The sequence below is a fragment of the Vidua chalybeata genome, chromosome 3, assembly GCF_026979565.1.
Source record: "Vidua chalybeata isolate OUT-0048 chromosome 3, bVidCha1 merged haplotype, whole genome shotgun sequence".
Classification (NCBI taxonomy): domain Eukaryota; kingdom Metazoa; phylum Chordata; class Aves; order Passeriformes; family Viduidae; genus Vidua; species Vidua chalybeata.
Genome location: NC_071532.1, coordinates 97,052,039 through 97,075,980, shown reverse-complemented (window position 1 = coordinate 97,075,980; position 23,942 = coordinate 97,052,039). Strand labels below are relative to the sequence as shown.

Genomic DNA, 23,942 nt, shown 5'->3' with positions numbered 1-23,942 from the left:
CAGCTGAAAGGCACAGGTTAGAAAATCCTTCTATAGCGAGGGAAGTTGAACCTGGTAGAGAAGTAGAGGCACTGCCCAGAAGCCAAAGGTCACTAAACTACACAGATATTGCACAAGACTGAGAAATAGCCCTACTCTCCAAGAGAAAACTGCAACACCAAACACTCATTAATTGGAAGCAACAATATTGGAGAAGCAGAAGCAAGCAGAAAGATCATTATTAACAATACCTGCTCCTAGAAGAGGTCAAAACCCCTTATGGCTTTTAGACACTATTTTCTGCCCAATTAATTGAACAAAATATCTAACTTGCTCTTACCTTTATGGAGAAAAATCATTATGCTCCATGAAAATGAAAGAAGAAATTAGTAGCAACTATTATATGGCCTTTTCTAAAGCTGTCAGGTAAAAAGCACATATATACATATTCTTTTTATGCACATCATTTTCTTGAAGAAATTGTGCCTGTGCTTTTACAGGTATAGACAAATTGTATCCTAGCAAGTGAGAAATAAACTGTGGGAACCAAAGAAAAATCTACACTCTCAATTAAAGTTTAGGCAAAATGCAAATTGCTTGCTGATGAAGTCAAGAACATGAGAACTCATTACCACTGTCAGAGAGTTAAATATGCTCGGTTATTTAGGAGATTGTGCTTTACTTTTAAGTTTCTACACTAACCTGAGGAGAGTACAAGCTGCTTGCAGCCACCTGCACCAGACTTAAACCCATGGTGCAAGAACATACACACACCTCAGAATGATCCTTAGGGCAGCACGTTCACCTGCCGAGAGCATCCATCCATGGACTACAACTGGAGCTGGATCAAGGATGCAGCTGTGCATCAAATTAGTTCCGAGAGATATCCAGATTCTCTTTCAGCTAATCTGGAAGATGGTGAGTCAGAAACCACAATTACTTCCAGAATTGTGGCAGGAGGTCTCCAGGCCACAGGCTGTGCTTTCTCCAAAGGCCTGAGAGGCAGAGAAGCACAGGGAAAAGTCACAGAAGAATCACAGGAAACACATTCATTTAAAATATCTATTGAAATTACAAATTAAACTCTCCAATATGATTCAAAGTACAAAACACCACATTAAAAGGCATTCAACAGCTCCTTTATACATCACAGTGTTAGTGGCACAAAATGCACTTACATTTCAAATACATCAACAGAACTATTTTTACACTGGTCAAATACATTATCTATACATATGCATGACTCCTTCATACTTATCCCTATACAAGTTTAAAATACATCATAATAAAATGAACAAGAAAGGTTCAGTTATGTACCATGTACCTGTACCTAATGTTCCTGGAATTCTTGTAGGATATACACAAATCAAAGTAATAATGAAGACCACAGGGCTCTAAACACAAACAGCATGCCTTATTTAGTACAAGTGCATTAGCAATTAAGGGCTGATGCAGGCTTTTTTGATGTCCTTAGTATCACTGTCATCAACAACTGTAATTTGTTTACTTCAGGCTTTTAGATTATGTACATGAAATGTACAAACTTTGGTTTTAAAAAAGCAAACCTGCACAAAGGTTTATGCATGCTGCACCTCACTGGAATGATAATGTCCTGCATGAAAAATATTTATTCCTATACAGTAAAAGGCCTGCAGATGAAATGCACAGAACTTCATTCTAATCTTCCTGCCCATAACAATCTAAAAAAAAAAACAGTTTGTATTTTTCTCACATATGGATATTTTATCCTGTCAGCTCCATAAATGAGAGCTATTCACTAATTTTGATTGTTTTCTGCATGTCAGGAGCTCAGCTGTAAACTGAGAGTTGATTCAGTCTGCTATTATTTGGGATTTTGCCTAATTTATGCACCAGAGTATCTGAGGAAAGATCATGCTTCTTAGTATGTGGGGGAAAGTATCCTAAAATCTTGACATGCTAAAGTCAGTAGTAGGAGGCTTCAGGATGAATAGCAACATGAATAAAACTGAAATATTAACATAAAACTACAGTTATCTTTTATATATAATTCTTCATCACAAACTTTTGAGGAGTCTCAAAACCAATGAATTTGCCCTCACAGCCTTCCTGAGGTAAACACTGGTCCATTCACTTAAAAGATGGTTAAATTGAGATAAAAGGCGGTAAGTGACTTGTCCAGTGCCACAGGGGAAAACCCAACACTACCACCATTGAAGATGAAGTGGGCTGTGCTCCTGATCTCTCTCAGGACTGGCTTCAGCCCAACTAATGGCAAGGCTAGGGAGATGCACAGCCTCTGGAGCTGTGACTCCACATAGACATGACATCCCAGAAGAACATGCAGATGATGTATTTGTACAAACTCCATTAAACAACATTTACGAACAGGCATTCACTCAGGGCTGGACTTGATCCTTGTGGGTCCTTTCAAATCAGAATATTCTATGATTCTGTGTGAATATAAACCCCCTAAATAACAGCATAACCATAAAAATGCAGCAGAAATCATGCTGTGATACTTATTTTTCTGGTGCAAATCCAAAAAGCCATAGCTGTTGTAACAGATTTTCATTTGAAAAGACAAAGAAACAAACATTCCCCTTCCTGTGGCAGGGGATTTAAATGTCAGAGTTTAAAATTATGTATTTACAATTGAGTTTTGGGGTATTAAATGTCACAGTATCAACATAAGCTGTAACATAAAAGCACCCTGAACTTAATAAATCACCACCAAAAGTTGCTACTTTGGAACCAAATCAGCATTAAAAATAATAATAGTAAAAATAATAACAACAATAAAAACAAAAAAAAAATCCCCGAGAATACAGATGGAATGACATTTAGCAAACCTGAAAAGACTGCTAGGTACTTGGTAAATATATGTAGGCATATAGTCTATTCCAACAGCTGGGCCATGAAACAAAAGTTGTGTCATAAAAATGACCAGTAGCAATTCAAGTATGTTGAGATCAGAGGTACACTGACACAGTTTTCTGATTGTATATGTTACCTGTGAGTATCAATTATAAATTATCATTTTAAAATTTCTGTATTTGCAAATAACTTATTTCTCTTTCTTTTTTCTTTTAAATCTGGAAATGCATTAATTCAGACATTGATTATTAACTGGTTGCACAGCACTTTGGAAAAGTCAAGTTTTGCTGTATTTTGACATAAATTCTCCAAGAAAGGCACAGAGAAAATAAACCTCCTCATACCAGGACACTCAATACTGTTTACAGGCCAGTGAATGTCTCCTGTTTACTATGATCCCAGCAGGAGAGCTGGTCATCAGTCACAGCCACAATACAGCAAAACCCCTCAGTGCCCCAGCTAGAAAATTAAGAACCCATGAAGTCTTTACATCCTCTTGTCCAGGGTTTTTTAGTCCAGTTAAACAGGAGTACAGGGCCAGGAAGGAAAGGCCATAGTTCAAGCTAACCTTCAGGAAGCTGTCCTTTGCAGAAGGGTTTCCACTAATTCTGGACAGTGAAGCTATGACTCAGGACAACTCAGAAGCGTGGCTTGGGATCCCTCTGGGAAATGGACTGAGCTGATGCCAGAGGGAGAGAAGCACCTCCCTGCCTACTGAACTCATAAGTGTTTCACAGACCCCTGGGAACTGGCAAACAGGGATCAAATGCACTACCAGATTTCCCTACAATATTTTTGAAGAAATTTTTAATAACAAAGATAGCCAAAATACTCAAGATATTCAGATAACAAAAGATCTGAAGTGTGCATTGCCATAAACAATCTGAAGATATGAGAGCAGATTTGCTGGAAACAAGCTATCCTTTTTATTCACATTACATAGGCTGAACTCATTAAAATCAAACCAACTAAGTGAATTGCAGACAATCTCCAGCTCCTAGAGTTAAAATCTATGGTTAGATACAGTTGAATTTGGATAGCACTCAACTTGGAAGATAAGGGAGGAGAATAGTTTTATAAAAAGAAATTGGCCTTTTCAAAACTGTGCCCTACAATATTTTTATTTAACAGATAGACAGTGTAAACCAAAAGCCAATAAAGAGTAATTTTTTAATGGTTGAGATATGAAAACATATTCCCAGCCTGTGACAGCAGTCAGAAGCAGATGCATTTAAGGATCTTAAGACATTTTCAGTGTAAAGTAATCCTGGCTTCAAGATATTCCTCCATGTCAGTACATTGCTAATGGCAGAAATTAATGTTGAACAAAAAATGCAGTAAAACTTCGGTCCACAAGCCATTCAAAATAATGTTTTCTTTCATATTACAGTCATACACATTGTTTCAGGTGCTTCACATTTCATAGCAAGAAGTTATTAGTCAAATTCTTGTTGGCTTTAAAATAGAGCAAAATGGTTTTCAAAAAAATATTTCTAAAGAGAAACCTCAATGATGTAGTATGTTGAATAGCACACTTTACTACCCTGAAAACAGAGCACTGAATTCTGCAAAACTATCAAGTGATTAATTTTCAAATAAAAACTTATTTTGTCACAGTATTGTTATTAGCACAATACACCACATAGCATACAATACTATCTCTGAAAATGGGCTATGGAGTTTAAATGCAAACTATTCCACAAATATCCCAGGCATTTTCATATTAACTAAAGGGATAACCATGATATATTTTTTGTATTTAAAAGGAAAGGCTCATTGATAACCCAAACGTCTGCTAAACAATAAAGTTAGTCCTGTATTTTTTATTAATTGTCCTAAAGACAGAAGCAAGCTATTCTGAAATTCCAAAATAATTCAATAGCACAGCTATTTACACATTTGGTTTAAATAGGATTATATATATATATATCTATCTATGTATCTATAAAAAGATTAAGATACCTGGATTAGAAGTTACATAGCCCTATAAGTGTAGCAGAACCCTAAACAATAGCAAAAAAATAACAATTCAGAAAAACACTAGTGGTCCAGGGGTAAGCAATACCATCAATGTATTTTTAAAAGAAACTTGATTAAATAGCAGGTTTGTGTCACCACTCAACCTTACAGCTTCATCAATTAATTTCAAAATGTAGCTTTTAATCAAACAAATTTCTTATAAGTCTTTATAAAATTCGTGGAAGGCAACAGGACCAACTTTGTCCCTCTGATCCTCCCCAGATTTCAAGAAAGGCATAGGATGGCCTATATGCACCTTACTAATTTTGTTATACTTGGAAAAAGTAGGTACTAAAAAGGACATTGTGATGGCTTTAACAAAATCAGATGTGTAATAAAGTCACATGAAGTGGACTATCAGATTTAAATGATAGTCAACTCAAACATGCAGGAATAAGACACCATATTTGGAAGCAAACAGATATGCAAAAGTTTGTAGGCTTTTTCAGCTTGGTTTGCTGATGTCATTCAGTACAGTCCCCAGTCCACCAGCAGGGCAGCACCAACGCACGGCGGCACTTTTGCATTATTTTTACCAGTATCACCTCTTAATTTCAGATAGCTACCCAGGTCTGTGATCTCCCTTTAGCACCAAACTTGCCTTCTATTGCCCTCCTTGTCTGTTATCAAGTGATCTGTACAACAGTAGTAACAACAACTCCTGGAATCAAGACTGTGTCAATGAAAAGCAGAATGGGGCAAGTAAGGCTACAGCAATGTAAGTGCAAGAGGGAACCATAACAGCAATAGTAAAATCAAAACATGTTGTGATGAGTTCAATCTTCTCTCAGTCTAGGTTGGTAGAGGGTCATCATCTCCTTTATTACATTTGCACTTGCAGCACAGAACAAACGGTGTAGCAAGTAGAAGGAAAGGGGAAGCCACCAAAAGTAGAAGACCAAATCCTGCAAAAATGCCTACCACCTGTAAGAGAAAGGGATAGCATTGTGTCAGGGATAGCATTGCCTAGATTCTGTGTCTGCTACACCATTGCATCATCTGTGTTCATCAAAAAGACCTCAGCAAATGCCACTGACCTTATCAGAGCCAGAACTGCCCATGTGTATACTACAGTTAGCTCCTGAGACCAGAAAATGTGAGTGAAAGTCATGTGAATGTTCGTGTCTTATGGCTCCTGTCAGAACTGTACCACAGAATTCTGTTTTATCATGCAAGGTGATGTAGATGGCTATTTGCCTTTTTGAGTCTTCTTATATCTCAAGCAACTAATGAAGCAAATCACTACTTCTTTTCTTGATCAAACCTAAATACTAAATATTGAAATCAAGGCTACAAAAAAAGACTTCCACTTTCAGGTGTTCCCTTTTTTTCTGGAGATAGCTTCCAGAAGAATTAGTCAAGGTGTTGGTGGTATTCAGAGAATCTGGGAAGAACCCCACAAAGTCCCACCAGCATGCACTCAAGCTTGGGAATTTCAATCACAAATTACTAACACCATGGACTATAGCAGGACTTTGCATATGCATTGGCTTTTCGCAGTCAGACCTGAGCTCATGCTGCTGCTTCAGGGCACATGATCTAACTCTTAAGTGCATCTTTTTCATTGACATTTACTGATCACCTCCTTCCCAGCATGAGCAGAGGACCATAGACTTACCTAACTGGTCATTGCAACAAAGCAGTAATTTCTACAGAGTTTAGATTTGGAAAATTATTTTAAAAAACATTCAAGGTGAGCTTCATCGCCTGAGAAAGTTTCCCATTTGCCATAGGCAACTGTAAGAGTGATGCTGCAACGATATGCCCACAAATTATTTAAGAGAATAATTTAGATTTATTCACATGAGAGTGTCTGTGAATAATTTTGAATAATGATGGCAAGAGTGGAATGCTAATGCAATAAAAAACCTCACAGCAGAAAGCAAAATGAAATTAGAGTGCAGCACTCATTAAGGATTCTTCTAGTCAGGGCTAGATACACCACTTCAATTAGCTGGCAAATATTAAATTAGCCATGGTATAGATGGGACAATGCAGTAGCACTTTTGCTGGCCACGGATCATTGGGTGTCGCTGATCTTGCACATGGCTGTGGGGCTGTGCTGCCGCGGAGCTGCGGCGGGTGGGAGCGCCGGCAGCCGCGGGAGATGGCGCTGTGCGACAGCGCTGCGGGCGCACACCCACGCACAGCGGGACCGGCATCCCGGCTCCTGCCGCCCAGCCACGGCGAGACCCTGCTGCCTCGCCCTGACCGTTTTATTTCTTCCCAGCTTCAGAGGTGGGCACGTTTCATAACCCCTTCTCTTTTTTTTTTGGTGGTGCTGACAATCTGATGGAACTTCTACTAATCTTTGCATTTATTTCCCAGAAAGTAAAGTTAAATTCTCATCTTTAAAAACATGAGCTGCAACTACTTCCATGCTACTCTTTACAACCCAGGCTGACTGCACTGGTCAGACAGAGCCAAGCTAGAAGCCTGGATATTCAATGGACTAGACTGACTACTGGTAATTAACATAAAACATCTATTTACACTTTCCTTTCAACCTCAATATGCCATCAAAGAAATCAACGAGTTTCAGTTTTTTTGTTTTGCTGTTTTTGGTTTTTGGTGTGGATTTGTGTGTGTGTATAGTGGGGGGGTGTTGTTTATTTTTAAGTAAAACTGCCCGCTGAGTATTTATTACTTTTTCCTTGGTTCTTTTTCTTCTGAAGAAATTGCTGCCCTACTAGGCATCAAGCCATTTTCTCTGGCCAAAACAAATATTTTTTTAAACCCACAAACAGCAAACCAAACACTTACCTCAATTTGCTTTGGATAAATCTAAGAACCTTAACAACTTACTCAAAGTTAACATAAGGAAACAATTGCAGTGTTGATTTGACTTCAGTGGGTTTAGCTGAATTACATCCTGACTAGTAGTGAATTATCACCTTCTTTCTCAACAATGACCAGATCATCAAGTATTCCATATATCAAACATATTTGCACAAACTGCAGTGGCTTAAAACAGATTCCAAATATCAGATTAATCACCTCATACTACAGGTTTATCAAGTAGACTTAATGTACCCACACACCTCCTGAGATACCATTGGCTAATTCAAGCAAAAGCCAGTCCACAGCTCAGGCACCCAGTGGTGTGGGTGAAAGGAGAGGGGTGAGATCCTTCTCCTTTTATTTCAGTTTAGCTGTTTATCCAGACTTGATAATTATTCTATAGACCTGGGGTTTAGGCTCACATGGAAAGAAATCTGTACTTCAAGGAAAGTACCTCTCTCAAGCTAAGGTAGCTTTTTCCAGGCACACAGTTAATTTAGGAAGAGATGACTCAGATACACAGATGTCCCCCTATCTCTGAAGTGACTGTAAAGGCAGTAGATTGGACCAAGTCACACATTAGCATTTACACTGCATGCATCAAAGTGCTGCAGAGAGCTCTTCTATTGCCAGCACTCTTGCTCAGTCTAGCAATACTGAATTTAGACTACAAGAGGTATTCCCACACTGCCTGCAATTGCCAGTTTGAATCTGTGTTTGAAACTGCTAATAAACCTTCAGGGTTACTTTCTATCCAACCAACAGGAAGGAGTCAGGGACCACAGCAAGATAATGTCTGTATTCAGGTTAATTCCTTTCCAGTTCTGGATCCAGAGCTAAAAATGCCTTGCAAAAAGAGCTTCCTTGTAAATTATACTGACAGTGGCAACCTAGTTCATCCTCCAAGTTCAGTGAGAACAACCTGGACTGGCACTGAACTGGCTCTGCTAACATACCTTTTCTGGTTATCAGTGGCATTTTGCCAAGGAGGGTCTTCTCTAGGAGAACTAATTGTTCCACTCCAAGCTACTGCCCTCTTTTTATCTGCTACAAACATCAGTTACCATTTGGCATAGCATTTGTCCTAAGGAGTTTAAATAAGGCACTATGACAGTGGTAGACCTGTAGAGAGCTTTCAAAGATCTGAGCTTTACCTGTGTCCTGTGCCAGATAACAGATGCCCTGGAGTGCCCCAGCTTGTTTCGACAAGGTCCTTTGTCATAATGTATAAGGAGAAAATCATCCTACAAATTAAATGAGAAGGTAGGCAATAAACAGAAGTTCTTCAAGTTACAAAACACTATATTCTGACAACTTAAACCCAGGAATCACACAGGAAGTAAAAGCAAGTGGATATGGCCATGTCCAACCTTTCCAAAGTGCTTTGTTTCCAGTTAGGTGTCCTCACAAACAGGTTTGTTTGGTGTGTGTTTTAGATATATAACAAATTCTTCTCCCAAAGGGTCTCAAGCTGCGTATTTAAACACTAGCATGAAGTTTAGCAAGAGAATCCAAGAAGATAAGCTGACCACTGCATGTATTTTACACACATATAGCAAGAGCAAAGGAAAATTAGTACTTGTGCTGCAGACTTCCCAAAGTTTGTTCATTTATCTAGCTGAAGAACAGAATGACAAAACAGATTTTTGAGATAATCAATTCTGTCAGCCTCTCACAAACCAGACAAGATAGCAGTTCCAAGGAAACTGCTTTTTTATCTGTGAGAGCATGTGAGAAGCCTGTAACTTCAGAATTGTTAGTAAAGTATTCAAATGGGACAACCACAAGATTTGAATAGTTGGAGTAGCTCTCAGGAACCTAATTTCCTTTCCTATTGTTAACAAAGTTATGAAGCAAAACTGATGACATGGAAACAGATGTTGTGTATTGTATATACTCCGATCTGTGGGCATGATAACAGGCTGATTTAAAAAATATATAAACATATGACAGCAGCAGCTTATAGACCAATAAACTCCTGTTGTTGGGAGAACACTGTATTCTTTCTCCTATGTCAGATCTTTTTCTTGTTCCACAGAATACAATGAATGGTAAACTTATTAGACTACTAGTGACATACCACATCTAGTTTGTTAAACATCCTCAGACTAAGAGCATTGCTAGTTTCATACTGTAATGCCTTCAAGAAAGGCAACATCGAAAAGTCAGCACTGGAAAAAAAATAGCAACACCCTTCCCCATGTTAGGCACCATGTAAAGATTGTAAACAGATTACTGTCATAAGATTTTACTTTTTAATAATTATTTACTGACTCAGACCAAATGCTAAATTCACACAGGTCAGATAAGTAAAACAGAGGACACAAATCCTATCAAATTCCTAGCCTGGTGAGTTGTGACCAGAAGCTAGTGAGCTATTTAATTGATTAAAGAGACAGCTGGACGGCAAAGCAATGAACTTCTAAGTTTCTGAGAGCCAAGAGTGTATGGCATGTACTCACATCAAGAGATTCCAGACAGTACCAGCAAAAGGCATGTTTGCAATTCTTACACATCATTTGGGCACAGCCTTCATCTCGTTCAATGTAAACTTTACACTTTGGACAGCGTTTGATGGGAGCATCATCATCTTCCATTTTGAAAACTGAACTGTGGGAGAGAGTGAGAAATAAGTAAAATGCATGATCGTGTCAGTTTAGAGAAGAATGTCTAAGAACTGTGCTTTGAAGGTAAGCCTGCTTTTTTGCTTAAAAAAAAGAGAAATTACTAGAGATTCAGGAATTCAAGTGATTTTATTATTCAGATATTATGCCTGTACACTGCTTTTCAAACATACCTCTAGGAAAAGATGTTTAATGACTACAGTGTCTACATAAAAGTTAGGATATTTTATTTACCATGTAAAAAACATTTGTTTTTGTTATCTAGTAATACTAATAGATATTAAACAGTTTTCTCCTGTAATGTACCAGATGAGCAGCAGGTAGCTCACACCTAAATATTTCGTACATCTAGATTATTTTCCTTTTCTCTCCTTTCTTTCTCAGATGAAGAAACAATCCCTTGATTGCACAAAAACCACAGACCACACTCCTTTGGACTAGGGCATCAGGGATCGATTACTTGTCTGCACTCTCCTTGAGGATCCTGCCTAGGAGTTTCCCTCCAAATCAAGAACAAGAAGGTTTTGGTGCATATTGCTCTTTCAGTTAAACTTTGTCTCTGTTGATAGACTCCTAACAAGTCACTGTTCATGAGTTAGGGTCACCACTGACTGTTCTTGCACAAGGCTGTGCAAAACCGCAGGTGTTCCCTCATATAATGGGCACAACACAGAGGAATGCTGAAAAGTGGAATAACTTTTTATTTCCCTTCTGTAGCTTTCCATGCAGGTTTTATGCTCACTAACAACTAAAATGTACCATAAATGACAATTCCTGCAGCTACTGCCAGTGTTACATACAAGAATGACTGATGGAGAATCAACAATTTGCTGAAAAACAGGACTGATGATTGATCAACTGATTGACTGATTTGCCCAATAGCAGGATAAAAGGGCAAACACTAATTATTAACACTAGGGGTGACTGTACTAGAAAAAATGTACACATAATGTATACATAAAATGTATATGAAACTCCTAATGCTGCTAACAGGCACATTATGCTCCACAATAATGAAAAAACAATTTTTAGTTTTACTCGGTGGAGTAAAAAAATTAAGCATGGAATAAAACCTAAAAGCAACCAAAACACTAAGCAAAAATAGATAAAGTTTGTTACCTTGCCATGAAATTTAGCAATGTTCAGTTCTTGTCTAACACACACAAAAGCATGTGCCAAAGTTAGTGTATTTGATCAGGAACTCATCATGACAGCATCCTAGCTAGTCATCTGTTACAGCAAAGCTTGAAAGAAGACAAGGTATGAGCAACTAAGACCAAGGCTGGGCAGGGCTTTAATGATGCCTAGGAGTGCAACACCATCTTTGAAAAAGCCCAGACATGAAGTGGAACACATACACAATGGCCTTTCTTATTTAGTGGCTGCAATTTGCCACCAGACAACTTGAAACAGAACTTAAGATCATAGGGCAAATGTGCAGCAGAGGGGATGATTGACAGGGTATCCTAAAAATTACTGTCTGGCATGATGTTAGCGACTCTCACATTGTCCAGGAGAGCAGCAGTAACAAGATCATCTCTCAAGGGAAGCTGATGAGCTGCCTGGATGTCACATTTTTCCCACTGGGGCAAAAGGCCAAAGGTTCAAGGAGCGCCTTTGTGCTTTGCTGGGAATGCTGGCAAAGAGTGAGGCTGCCAAGAGCTGTTCAGTTTTAGAATACAGCATTAAAAGAATAGAAACAACTAAGTGAAGGAAACAGCTTTAGAACAAAACATCAGGAAAATGCCCCTTTGAGTTTCTAGCTTCTAAATACTTTATCTTTTGTAATATCTTACCTTGTTTCTCCTGGAAGAAAAGAGATTGGCATGCTCTCTTGACAGCCTTGACCTGGATGCCAATTAGATTTGCAAGCAGAGCAGAACTCAATGTCACACACTTTGCACTGGACCAGCTGAGGGTCCTGTGGGCTTGATTCCTGGAGCTGGCAAACTGCCTGGCATGTAGAGGATGGACACCAAGTCCGGCATGGATCCAAAAGCACTTCTGCGAAGGGATATAAAAGAACCAAATTCAAAGGCAGATACAAGATCAGCCTTCCATAACAATGCATTTCAGCTGAGGTTGACTGGCAGGGCATTTGAAGACACAAATTTTCAAAAGGAGCTTTTTAATTTATGTAACCCACATTGACATAAATCTGGCCTGCTTGGCAAACAGGCACCAAACCAAAGTGAGTTTCCTAAGTCTCAATTATTTGCCCTCTTTCATTCACTGAACTAGACTTGTTCTGAGAATGAGATGTATTTTTTTCAGTTGTACTTGAGGTTAAATATAGCATATACTATGCAGGTAAACCCACCAGAAAGTGTTTTTACAATGCCTTGCCCAGTAGGAACCTATTTCAAGTTGACCTCTATCCTAATGTAACCACATGATTAACAACAGCATAAGATACAGTTTCATCTCTTTCTTGGGTGCTCCTTACAGATAACTCATTTCATGTTTCAAAGCCCAGTGAAGGCAATAAAAACCTACTAAATGCAGTGGTCTCTAAGCTGGGTCCTGCCCTCAGCAAAACTTTACTATAAGTTCTCTATGGCCACACCATTCCACATCTCCATAGGAACACAGTGAGCTTATGTTCTTAATGTGTTTGTCTCTTTACACACAGAATCGCTCATTAATTCTGTACCAAATGCTAACCCAGGAGATAATCTTGGCTCTGTGAAAGAGGTCAGTATTCCTCTCCAGCCCCTATAATACTAGTAGTCAACTTAAACAGCAAAGCTCAAAATAGAAGTCACTCCCTCCCTTAGTTATTTAGGAATATAATACATAGCAATTTTCTTTCCTTAGTTTATTCCCAGAGTGCTGCAGTTCTGGGAATCACGCAGGCTAGAACAGAAGCAATTACTTTTTAGGCTTTGGGGTTTTTCTTTCTGATGACCAAGCAATTAAGGCACAATGCTACTGCAAGAACATAGGCAGGGATTCTGATTTATAGGATTGCTCTGGAACAAACCCGTTCTCACAGCCTTCAATGGGTAGTGTTACATATGTTACCTCTTTCAAACTGTAGCTTCTTATACCTTTGCATGATTTCTGATGCAACCATGCACTCGATCTGTTGAAAAAAGGAAAAGAAGAAAAAATTCCAATTAGGAACAGTAATAATCTAGTAATTTTAAACAAACAGAGTGTTTGACCTCTGAAGAATTAATAAAAATATATGTTGTGAACAATTAAGCTGTAACACAAAAAGCAAGCCAGATTTAAACATCCTGTAAGGAAAAGAAAACACCCTCTTTGCAGGAAGAGTGTACCTCATTTTCTTGCAGATGACCTCGCTTTGGGCAGGCAGCATCAGGGCAGCTGATTGCCGTTTCTAGACCTTCTTTGATCAGAAGTTCCACATACTGTTTTAGGCACTGTAAGAGAGCCAAACACTGAGTTAACTCTTCTGCCAAGGTTAAATCACTCAGTATTTTAACAGCTTTAGTCTGAAAATCCAAAGAACTCAAACTTTGAAAAAACAGGTACTACTGTGTCCCTTTTACAGCCATGAGCAACATTTGTAGCTTTTGCTACAGTTATACCTTTAAGCAGAAAACACAAAGTTCATTTCCCATTCAAATCATGGAATCATAAAGATTGAAAGAAAAAACTTCTAAGATCACTTAAACCAAAATTCACCAAATACTTTTTCATCAATTTAAAATATGCAGCAAATTAAAAAAATAACAATGGGGGAAAGAACAAATCAAAGAGGATGCAGAGGCAGAAAAAATAATAAAACACCTCCATGATACAATTAGATTAACCACACTCTAAAGATCTTTGTGTGACTAGAAGCCACAACATATCTTAGTAAGCAGTAATTCCCCATAGACAGACATCTGTTAAGCATACTAGAACACAAAGTGAGTTGCGTATCTTGACATCTATTCTTGGAAAATAACTATCTGAACTTCATGGTTAAAGAAGTAAGTTTTCCATAGAAAGGAAAAATGTGAGAATTAGGACTCCCTGAAGAACTAGAGTTTCCATGGGGACCAAATAATAAATATTGGTAATACTAATACTTTTCTCCCCTAGCAACCACAGCATTTTACCCAACTCATAACTGCAAATGTAGCCTCTAGCACAGCAGTGCACAACACGGCTATCAACAAAGGAGAGAAGAAGTATGTATATTTTTGACCAAGGGCAAATTAAGATTAAACCTTATTCTTGATGAGCAACAACTCCCCTCCACCTCTATCCTTCCTACATCAAGCTGAGAGCTAATGCATAGGTGTCTCTTGGGAAGACAAGGGAGTGATAAAGACTCTGCTCTCTGATGCTGCCATGCAGCTTCCAGCAGCCCAGCATTACACAGAAAGAGCAGATGAAGTTCTGCTTCCCAGTGGATGGGGCACCCTGTGATGTTCTCACCCTGCCTGTGTGCTCAGCTGGCATAAACAAACTGGAGACAATTACAGAACGAGATCCCTAACTCTCTGTTTGCAGATGTGTGAATAAAGAGTGAGGCTAGACCAACAGCAGAGTAAAATGAAGATACGACACCAGCTGAGCATACAGCTGTGTGGGAGACAAGAAGCATTACACACTCTGCAGCAAACTGGCAAAACAAGGATTTCAGTTACCATTTCCAGACATTTACTAAAGATATGCAGCTGCAGACTAACCACCATCCTGGGAAAGTGAAGGACTGCATTGACTGTGCCAAGGCTGGTGTGCCTAACTTCAGGTCAGAGCACAAAACTGCTTCTCCCAAACTGCTTCTTCCTTCATCCTGTGCAATCAAATAACCCATCAACAAGCACCTTCCAGCCTAACCCTCAGGCATGTGGCTTGTAGCTGTTAAAGTTCAGACTTCAAACCTCTTTCTCTTCTGCCTCTCCATTTGTCTATTCAGCTCCTTTCAGACACCTCTATTAACAAACTATTCTATTAACAAACTATTCTATATTTTACCTCTCGCAGCTTGATTGCAGCAAAGACTGTACCTCCTACCCACACAATCTCTGCTGCTTTGGTCCACAGCATTTCTGTTGGCAAGTTGCCACCACCTTGATAGCATGACAGATCATTTCTGTTAGAGCTCCCTTTCTCTGTGTCTCCCACGCATTAGAGAAAGCAGGTCAATTTTTTGGAAAAGAAAAACAGAGATCAGATAATTGGTATTTCTAATTTTTTTAATTCTGCAAAGAAATCCATGTGTAACAGACAACACATAGTCTTTGTCTTCCTCAGCAGGGGTTTAATGAGGACAACTGTTCATTTAGTAGATGTTGACTTGCAGAAGGTTTCCAAGCCTTCACTTGGAGCTCTGCAGGACAGGTGGTGGAACACTTTAGGAGAACCTGTATCACTAACCACAACAGGCTGAGCTCTGCAAGACCCAGACCCTAGGCTGTGTGCCTTGGCAAGCTGTGATTTCAGCTGTAGTGAGGTATTAGTGCTGCTATAATGACACTGCTGGCTCTTCCCTTTCCTCTCCATTTGCAGATGCCAAGTGTAGATTAAAATGAAAATGCATACATTTTTAACGCCAGCACTTAGCAGTTACAGAAAGTACTTTTCAAGCTGAATGAGCTTTGCTATCATTAATCATTAATGTGGCTAATTCTTCTCCTCAACCTGTTTAGGACTATTGCCAAAGCCTACTCTATTTGCTTCCCTTTCCTCTCATTTTCCAAGAAACTACACAGTTCATTCCTGTCATGAGCAGTGTCCATGGCCTTTTCCCTTCCCCTTGATGGGCCACTGGCTGCTGTCTTCTCAAAATCAGCACAGCCAAGTGCACTTCTCATGCTTCACCTTCTGAGAAATGCCTCAAAGCTACAAAATATTGCTGAAAAATAGGCAGAGGCTAAAACATGCTATCCACTCAAGACTCCCTGAGACTTCTTGGGTGGAGAAAGAGGAACCCAAAGCAGTTGCAAGAGAATTTGTTGCACAGGGTACCTGCAGCTTCTCTTGAAAGCAGACACAAGACATGCAACTTGTATAAGACTGGCTATAGTGCCAGAAATGCAGCAGCATGCAAGCAACACAACAAAGCAGGATTAGGTATTCAATCGTATACTATGAAAAATTCATTCTAAAACAACTACAGAAAGATGACAATTTTTTTGCAAATTTTCTATGCAACTTGATTCAATGCTGGAAGAAAGTATTTTCATAGTCCTTCCATTAAGGCAATAAAGTACTCTAAAGCATTAACAAAAAATATGGGAGTGTAGGTCACCCCAAACAACATTCAAAATTAAGTCTATTGCATAACTTTTCTCAGAGAAAACAAGAGCTAAAATTAGATACCTATGGCATGGGATTGGAGTAAGGTTACAAGAGTACACTGATGTGTATAAAACTAATATGCTGAGGAACATCTTTATTATTCCTCTAATGGATGTGTGTCAGAAGAGACCAGTTAGCTCCCCTGAGCACTACTCCTGTATTGTTCCCTGTGCATGCATACTCCTTGTGCATCCCTGTTCTGTCCTCTTTTCATCCCTGTTGTCCTTTCTGACGTGTGCATAACTTTTTTCATCACCTGGTAACACATTAATCCTACAGGCATTTGCTGTCCTCATGACAAAGGGCAGAAGCACATCCATTTTTAGGAGTTTTGGCCCAGATCCATTCCCTCACTAAGATCAACTGAGACCCCAATTCAACAGCAATTTTACTATAAGCTGCCTATATAAATTGGGAACACTTTTTTTTCCTGTTGCCTCAGAGACAGACGACTAATAAAGGAATGACTTTCTGAAGCTGTCAAGCACAGTGTAGTATTTAAAGCTCAGCAAGATGTGTTGTACTTCTAACCTCTATACATCAAGGATTGTGCCACACAGGAAGGTATGTGCAGTGACCACTGATGTGCCATGACTTTAGAGCTTCATATATTTTGTTTAATGTTATAAAGATCAACATACCCTATATAGGAATCAAAATGCTTAGTTTTTGCATAATTTCAAAACCACAACACAATCTTGCTCTGTTGCATTTAGCTCTAACAAAACTGCACAGGACACAGCAAATTTTTTTTTATTTTCCTTTTCTTTTAGAAGAATTCCAGGAATAATCATGCTTACTTCTGATGTCGGTGCTTTGATTTATTTCTCCTGATATCAAACCCCAAATAAATCCCATCATAATTCCAAAAAAGGAATCTTGACTTTCACAACTTACATGGGGGCAACACTTATCTACCATCTACTTTGACAGAAAAAATGTGTTCACTTGGTGCCTGAGGTCATTTTACAATACAAAATGCATGTAATTAAAAACACTTGGAGATGGTTTGGGTGAGTTATAAATAATTAATTTTTTAAGAACATGTTATTGCTACTATTGCAGCAAACAAGGAATAGTTTTTCAAGATGTCACCTTTTATTTGAGTTAGGCAGACAAAAAGATTATCCTGCACTATTTTCTTAACAGCTGATAGGTGGAATTTGTTAAAATGTTGACTTCTGACTACACTAATGCTGCAATGCAAGTGCTAAATCATATGGGAAATTTTTAAATCAGTCCATGGATTTGGAAAGGCCAAAAACACATGACAAGACAAGAACTAAGTATATTATCACTACATCATTTGATTTATTTCTTAAACCTTCAAATATATTTTAGTGCTGGCACTAGGCCATAGCCATCACCATATGAAGTGTGCACTATATGCAAAATCATCACATGCTGGTATTGGAAAGCAATTTTTAAAAAAACAAAACACATGCACTGATAAAATTGAAAGGGGGAAAAATAAAAAGATGATACCTAGCATTTACCAAGTTCTAAAAAAGAAAGAGAACTAGTTTTTGACAATGTATTTAGTAGCAATAAATATTAGAGGTAGGCAAAGGCAGTTGCTATGTGCACAAATATTAACCTTGGAGATAACCCTGCACTTTGGGCAGACAATCACTAGGAGTTTACACTGTACTTCAGAAACACAAGGAAGGGCTGACATACTTTTTCAACAAGGGAGATTTTTTAAAGCTCAGGCTGAAAATCTTTTCAAATAGGATAATTATTAGCATGTAGACTAAATTGCCAGTCTCAAATTCTATATCATCTGCAAACTAGGATTAGATGAACATCTAAAAATATACATACATAAATACACACACACACGTGTAATTACATAAACTTGCATTCAACCACATGAAGACTCAGGAAAAGCTGTTTGGTATTTTGTGATCCATGTTACAAGTGACATCAGGGTAGGCACATGCAAAGATCCCTTTGGGCGTTACATTCTAGGGTAAGAAGATTCTTCTGTATGAAGAATATGAAATGATATTGAGTAAGAAGCACTTATTTGGTGTCTTGTAGCTAAAAATTTACAGTTTGGTCTATGGGTCACTTTTATGCTAACAGGATACTAAGCCAAAGCTCAAAATTCATGTGATGGGGCTACACAGATGACCAAAACGACTACAGCATCAACTACGTTTGGTAGTATTTTGTAGTACTTTTATGCTCTGCATACTGGGAATTTTTGTTTACATTGCTTTAAAATGAATTCTAAGAAGGTGATATATTTTCCTTCCATGAGACAGTGCAATACCAAAGTTATTCTACTGATCTGTGCAAATTCCCCTAAGCTAATTCTGCAGTCAGTCTGATGAATAGATAGAATTTATACTTGTAGACAAACTGCCTGTAAATCTTTTGGATAACATGATGTAATGTCCTATTTTAGGTTCAGATTAGAACAGTGCAGTGATGTAGTATGCAATACTCACTGGGGCAGGGGGAGACAGCATGTGTGAGAGTGAGTGAATTTCTTTCACTACAAAAAAATCTGAGTGTCTGTGTCTCAGGTGAAGACTAATACTCTTGGAAAAATAGCTCCCTTCCTTTTGTCCAAATAGCAAATTCGCTCTGAATGTCATTGTCCAGAAATATTTTCCATTTAGGCAAACTTAAAAAATTTCAAGAAGAAAAACTCCCCTAAAACAAGCAGCCTGCATCTGGGGTGTTCTCTGAAGAAGGAGGAAGAATGATACAACAGGGCTAGAGCCTTCCCTATTCCTGAGAGATTCTTGGAGCCTCATATAACTATCATATGCTACTATTTTAAATGTTTTGGTGCATACTTCTAAAAGCAACAAGAATACTCATCTGGTAATAGGACAAATCACAGAATCATAGCTTGGCTTAGGTTGGGATATACCTTAAAGATCATATAGTTCCAACTCTTTTGCCATAAGCAGGGCCACTTTCTACTAGACCAGGTTGCTCAGAGCTCTATCCAAACCGGCCTTGAACACTTCCAGGGATGGGGCATTCACAACTTCTCTGGGTAACCTGTCCAGTGCCTCACCACCACCATAGTAAAGAATTCCATCCTAGTATCTAAACCAACTCTTTTTCAGTTTGAAGCCGTTCCCACTTGTCCAATCACTACATGCCTTTATAAATAAAGCCTCGCCAATTTTCTTGTACAGCTTCTTAGTTGGACTCCCTGTAGCAAACCCATCATAAAGTTACCTGTTCCTGCCCTCCCTTTAACCCTGACCCATAAGCTTTTGGTCGTCTCCTTATCGACCCCCAAGTGTAGTTCCACACCCTCCAGCTGGCTACTGACATACAGAGTGACACCTCCACTTTATTTCTTCTGCCTGTCCTTCCTAAAGAGCCTGTATCCTTCCATTTCAACACTCCAGTCATAAGAGCAATATTATTTAATCTTAGTATTTTATAGAAAAAGAAAACTACTTTCCAAGAAATTTCCATGTTATACTTACCGCACACAAGAAAACATATGCAAGGAAGAAAAAGAACAGTAGGTTCCTCAGAAAGCTTTTAAGCTTCTTTCAAATTTATTACGTGGCCTTTTCTTTTGTGTAAAGTAGTTATAATCCTGCCTCAAATCTATTGTTGTTCAATAACAGGCTCAACTTGAAACCACTCTTGCACTGCTGCTCCAGTATGCCCAATTCTACAGTAGACCTACAATCTAGCTTTTTAGTATCACCCTAATCCTACTTAGTTGATGAGCGACTTACTGGAAAATATCCATGCAAACTTAATCAGAGATCTGTTTGAGGCATATGCCTGACTGTGGGAGTGATTTTGCTTCTTTACTAGATAAATTGTCAGCTATACTGACCAAATCTGCAAGCACAAACTACATTCAACTTCACCAAGCACCTTGATCTGAGACAGATGTACATTAGAAGTGTTTAATGTTTGTGGTACTACTTTGAACTTAAATAATTTCTACTTCTACAGACATCTTTTCAGAAAATTATCTACTTGCAAGGAAATATTCACTATTAGAACTCAAATTTTTATTAACCGTAATTTATCATCTTAAGAATAAATTACAGGAAGAACAAATTTACTTATCTTGACATGCAGTACTTCAAAGCAGAAACAGAGAACAGTCTTACATGTTTATCCTTTATATCCTTTGTTTTGTTACAGAATCAAAAATTCTGCTACATAAGCATACCAACCCTTGACTCCAAGACAAGCACCTGCAAGGCACTCCAGAGGTCCGCAACAGGGAAATACCTAGAGCCTTATGCTACGAACAAGAATGTACAGAGAGACTTTGGCCAGGACCAGAGGGAGATAACAGCACAGCTGATACATGTTTTTCCCAAAGTGGCAAGCAATTTGGAAGACCCATTTAACAGGTTTCCTGCCTCTATCTTCCTGATACTTGGCCTATTTTAAAGATACTTTTTGTTTGAAATTGCACAGGGTAAATGCCTCTTTTTCCCACCATGCCATCAATGTTTAAAGACTCCCTCAGCTGTTCTGTAGCCCTGTTATAGGCTATATTGTCAGTCTAAACACAATCACATCATCTTCCCTGTGGATAATGGCCAAACAGCATGAGGGCTGGGAAAGATAAACACAGCCCATGTGCTTCCATGTTTGAAGACAAACCATCTGAGCATTCTTTCCTGAGCTGTAAAAATTATTATTGTCCAAGAGTCCTTGTGCTCCCAACAGCTGGTGTAATCTTAGTATGGGGACTGGCTGCATCCTGGCAGGAGCAGGCATTCACCCATTGCAAACTCTGCTGTAGTTAGTGCAGTCATGGCTGTTGATTCCTCCTGTGGTCAGCAGAGTAGACTTTGCTGCATTGGTTCTACCTCTGTCCAAATGCCTTCTGACAGTACACTCAAATGTCACAGCAGTCCCTGGTACATGCTTCTTAATGAATGCAAACAATAACTCACAGACAAGATGTTTGTATCAGGGATGAGATGCATCATCCCTCTGAGTCCAGCCTCCAAATCCTCCACGTGAGACTGCGCAAGTTTGAGTACAGGGAACAGGCATCATCAGGCCATCAGTCAATAAATGATGAAGTAAGGCAAGAAGAAATGTATTATCAAGAAAGCAGAAAGAGAAGCCCTGATAACTACTTCAGCTTGAGAAATGTCAGGACATGGCAAATAGCCCTTGAGACACAGCAATCAATGGCTGCAGAAATTACAAGCGAGACCAAGCAACCAGAACTAAAAGCACTGGAAAAACAAGTGCCTTTCTCCAGCTGAGTATCTTGAAAGAGAAAGCAACACAGACTTACAGCTATCCAGCCTTTGAAGTGGATAAGGCTTGTTTTTTTATATATACATTTATGGCTGTGTACTGTAAAATTTATAGAAGTTGAACAATTTTTCTTCAGAGGAATCAAACACAGCAATAGACAGCAAAAAAATGGCCAAATGACACAAGGATAATATCTTGTGATACCTCTTCATATTTTAATAGGTATTTCAAATGGATGTACATGCAAACTTTTCATTATGAATTTTTATCCCTCCATTACCTTGCACAAACTTTTTCTTCTCACCTATTTAGGGCTGCAATTGGTAAAAACACACAGTAAACTTTACAAAAATTAATTTATATTCAAATGCCAACATATGTGGGATGAAAATCAAATATTCAGGAGGAAAAAAACACCACAAAAAATCAGTCTTATATGCTTGAGAAAAGCTTATTCTATTTCAGAACAGAAATAGCAATTCTGAGTGGGAGGAAAATACACCTGCAGCAAACAAAGGCTCATCCCTTTTCACATGCAAAACCCTATGCAAACCAAAATTAGCTAGTTTTCCCAACAGCCTGATGAAGACAGATAACATTAATCTCATTTAGTAACATCACACAGGAGACCTGAAGGCTCTGGATCAAGTTTAGTTTTCACCCAGGGTTCTGTGGTACTTGCTTATTAAAGCAGCAAGTTCTGCCATCCCACCACCTACAAGACAAGTGAGAATGCAGCTGGCCACGTGAACTGCTACACAAACACACAGTGACCTCTAAACATGAAGCCTCTACTGACACATCATGTGTCAAGATTAGTATCAGTTCTCTGCTAAGGTTAGGGTATATGAGCACAAGCAGCAAGCTCTAAGCTTTGGTGGTGGGAAACAGAAACATTACAGCTGCTAAGAAGGACCTTGAACTCTATAAAACCTCACAAGCCATTAGGTTTCCCCCTCCCTCCTGTCTCCAAGCAAGTGAGGCACTTCCTTCTGTAGAGGTGAGGAACAGCCTGGTGTCAGCTCAGTGCTGCCCTGCTAAGGTAGACTTCTTTCGGCAAGCAGAGACAAACTACATAGGAACAGGAAAGCAGCCAAGCCCGCCTGTTTCCATCCACGCTGCTCTTGAAGTCTGCCTTGCCCTGGGGGAAGGAGAGGCTGATGCTGCTGCCTCTGTCTCACCTGGAGTGAGGGCTAGCACTAAGTAAATCACTATTTTTTCTATTCTTCTACTCAGAGAAGCTTCAAGTACTTTTGGTCAAGCATGACAACAAGAAAAAAAAAAAAGGGTGTGCCTGATACCAGTTATAGGCAGGATAATTGCTTTGCTGATCACAGCCTATAAGGCAGCTCAAATAGCAGAATGATCAGAATTAAGCAGATCTGTATAATCAGTTATGAACAGGCAAATTCAGTAATCCTGTTTAAAAAGGAGTAGTGATAACAGAAGTCTCACTATCCTACTGTCAAGCTATTAGGGATAGAATACAACAAACTTAGAGGGACACCTAAAGGTCCAGGTAAGATTAACCAGCTGGCTCAAATGCTTAAGGTAGTGCTTAGGGAAAGAATCAGAGTATGAGTATCTACGAAGCAGTGTTAGTTTCAAACACCAAAGTTGATCCACATGTGCTATCTGATGAAAAAGAAAGCACAAACATGAAGCAGAAGGCAGGTCTTAACCTTAGTTTTGTTATTTTCTAACTGTTAGTGGTCCTCTCTTTCATTTACCTGACTACAGTTTCTCCTTTTATCTGTAACAAGGTAGACTACAGAGGAGTAATCAAATATTTTCATTGAAGTTTTCTGTCATGCTTCATATTTCTTCTAGACATTTGCTTGCTTAGACTGCCTACTTGACAGATTTTTGTTTTAAATTTGAGTAAAGGAAGCAATGAATCCACCGGTGCCAGAATAATCAGTAGTGCATAACATCTTGAAGAGAACTGAATAAAATAATGTGAGGTCAAAAGGAGCTTAGCCTGCCTTGAGTAATAGTGGCATCACTGCACTTGGAACACATTGAAACATCTATGTGTGTGTTTTATATATATATAAATTATACAGTATTTATGTATACAGATGTACATGTAAATCCTGAACCAGAAAACATTCAAGTAACTAACTGCTTGACTTCCGTGAAAGAATATAAACTGCAAAAATCCTGTTGCGACTTCAGCACATACACAATTGT

At 38.8% G+C, this 23,942-nt stretch overlaps 1 protein-coding gene across 5 annotated transcripts in view; it reads right to left on the bottom strand.

Annotated features, from left to right (window-relative positions):
* Positions 1 to 390: 390 nt before the first annotated feature.
* RNF144A (ring finger protein 144A) overlaps positions 391 to 23,942 on the bottom strand; it is a 62,899-nt gene continuing 39,347 nt past the window's right edge. For 4 of the 5 annotated variants that reach the window (XM_053936920.1, XM_053936919.1, XM_053936922.1 and 1 more), the window contains 6 exons: positions 13,544 to 13,648; positions 13,284 to 13,344; positions 12,056 to 12,263; positions 10,098 to 10,245; positions 8,790 to 8,879; positions 1,028 to 5,778 (listed from right to left, as the gene is read on the bottom strand). In XM_053936920.1, coding sequence (XP_053792895.1) covers positions 5,647 to 5,778; positions 8,790 to 8,879; positions 10,098 to 10,245; positions 12,056 to 12,263; positions 13,284 to 13,344; positions 13,544 to 13,648 — 744 coding nt within the window. In that variant the 3' untranslated portion in view covers positions 1,028 to 5,646. Of the gene's footprint in view, positions 975 to 1,027; positions 5,779 to 8,789; positions 8,880 to 10,097; positions 10,246 to 12,055; positions 12,264 to 13,283; positions 13,345 to 13,543; positions 13,649 to 23,942 lie in introns of those variants that run through there. The other variant, XM_053936923.1, reaches the window with a different exon arrangement.